The following is a 1,821-nucleotide window of genomic DNA, read 5'->3' as shown; positions in this document are numbered from 1 at the left end:
AAAATTAGGTTCTGAAGCTTATGGAACCTCTACGAAATGGGACACATTTACAATTCCTAAAGGAAACAAGGATGCATTTCTAAATCATCGCAGGAACCCACAGATGATACAGCCCTTATTTCCCCAAATAGCCCTGGGCCTCACTACCTAGAACATTGACTGCCCTCTTCTCAAACAGACTAAAGAATTGTCCCCACATCATGTCAGACATGGGCCTGAAGTGTGCCTGACTGAAACTTGGCTCAGGCCTGCTCTTCCTCATCACTCAGAACCTCTTCAGACAGGGATGGGACAGAACTTGGATCCCCTCTATAATCCCTGAATAAAAACTCAAGGACTTTCAACTTGGTGGTCTCGGCGTGGGCCCTGGGACCCCACAGGAACTGGTAGCATGCAGGATGGCTGTTGGGCACCTGCCGGTACTCCAGGTACTGTTCCTGCACCCAAACTTTGGTGAGGAGCTCTCTAGGCTCCCCATAGATCCAATGCTCTTTCCCATCATGCAAGCCCCTTACCTGCAGGGCTTTCCAAACTTCCTCCTCAGGAACACAGTCACCCTCTGAGGCAATCAACCATAGAACTGTGACCAGGAGGCCAGTGTTGGGAAACCTGTGCCCATCACCCACCATCCCATCATAGGTAAGGCCCAAGGAGGTGACCACGACATAGGTGTGGGCACTGGGATCCACTTCCTTCACATCAATGCCAAAGACGAGCTGCATGACCTCAGAGGCTTCGCCAAAGATCTCAGGGAAGTAGTCCTGGTGCTCTTTGATGACCCTACTCAGCATTTCTGCCTTTGTGGTCTGCTCCCTGGTGCGATACTTCAGGAGCAGAAATGCCACCAGGTAAGCCTTCTTCAAATGTAGGGCACCTTGGAGAGAGGACTTGGCCTCTTCAGAGCCCTCCCTGCTGCTTGGCCCCTCCTTATCTCGGCTGCTGGAGCCCTCATCTTCAGGTTGGATACATGGAGAGGCTGCCATGGCAGCGGGGGTAAGGCAGGCACTCTGAGGGCTGTGGGGAGGACTTGCTGTCTCAGCAGCAGCCACCTCATCCAGACTCTCTTGGAATAGGACTGAGAGTGAGGAAGAGACAGAGGAGGAGGGAGATATAGCCTCCACCTCCTCTACCTCCTCAGGCCCAAGCAGCTGCACCACCACCAGGTCGATGTTCTCCTCAGACTTGTACAGCTCATTCCTCTGATGGTGAGGCATGATTATGTGTGCTGAGACCGCGGCAGTAGTTGGGCAGAAAGTGGGTAATGAGGACTCACGGACCTGTGAGAGAGAGGGAGTGTGAGGGGCCTCATTTGGGAAATTCACCCTAGGGGGCTCTGACAAAGGCTACTTACAAGTCTCTTTTTCAGAAGTGCTTTTCGGCGTCACAGGTATCTCTCCTCAGCGACCTGCCCAGTAAGATCCTGAAGGAGGAAGTGAGAAGGCTCCTCAGAGTGCAGCTAGCACAAACCAAGGTTCTGGGACAGTGTGGTGTGATGGGATTGGGTGCTGTGGGGCCTCCTCTGTTCTGGATGGGGGATCCCCTCCATGCTCACTCAGCGTCTTCACCTGTCCACTCCAGGACCTTCTCCTCCCCTTATGCTGGCCGGAAACGAAATTCTCAGAACAAGGCTACACACCCCGGACACTCACCAGAAGGACTTGGGGTGGCCCCACATCTGGCAACACCTGCCCAGAGTCTAACAGGTGTCACCAAGGAACAATAACTATACTCTATTGAGTCCATCTGTCCTGGGATGATGTCCCACTCAGTCCTTACCTTGTCACCCTGCAGGAACTGAAAAACTCCATGTGTTGTCCTGTG

At 53.1% G+C, this 1,821-nt stretch overlaps 1 protein-coding gene across 1 annotated transcript; it reads right to left on the bottom strand.

Annotated features, from left to right (window-relative positions):
• Nucleotides 1-242: 242 nt before the first annotated feature.
• Nucleotides 243-1,214, bottom strand: LOC307095360 (melanoma-associated antigen 4-like; the record flags this gene model as incomplete). The annotated part of the gene is made up of 1 exon (XM_079764577.1): nucleotides 243-1,214. The coding sequence occupies one exon, from the start codon at nucleotides 1,212-1,214 to the stop codon at nucleotides 243-245; it is 972 nt and encodes a 323-aa protein (XP_079620703.1).
• Between the last annotated feature and the right edge of the window lie 607 nt (nucleotides 1,215-1,821).

The sequence above is a fragment of the Cnephaeus nilssonii genome (assembly GCF_951640355.1).
Source record: "Cnephaeus nilssonii genome assembly, chromosome: X".
Lineage (NCBI taxonomy): Eukaryota > Metazoa > Chordata > Mammalia > Chiroptera > Vespertilionidae > Cnephaeus > Cnephaeus nilssonii.
Note: the sequence above shows the minus strand (reverse complement) of the source record. Positions and strands in the feature narration are given on the sequence as shown.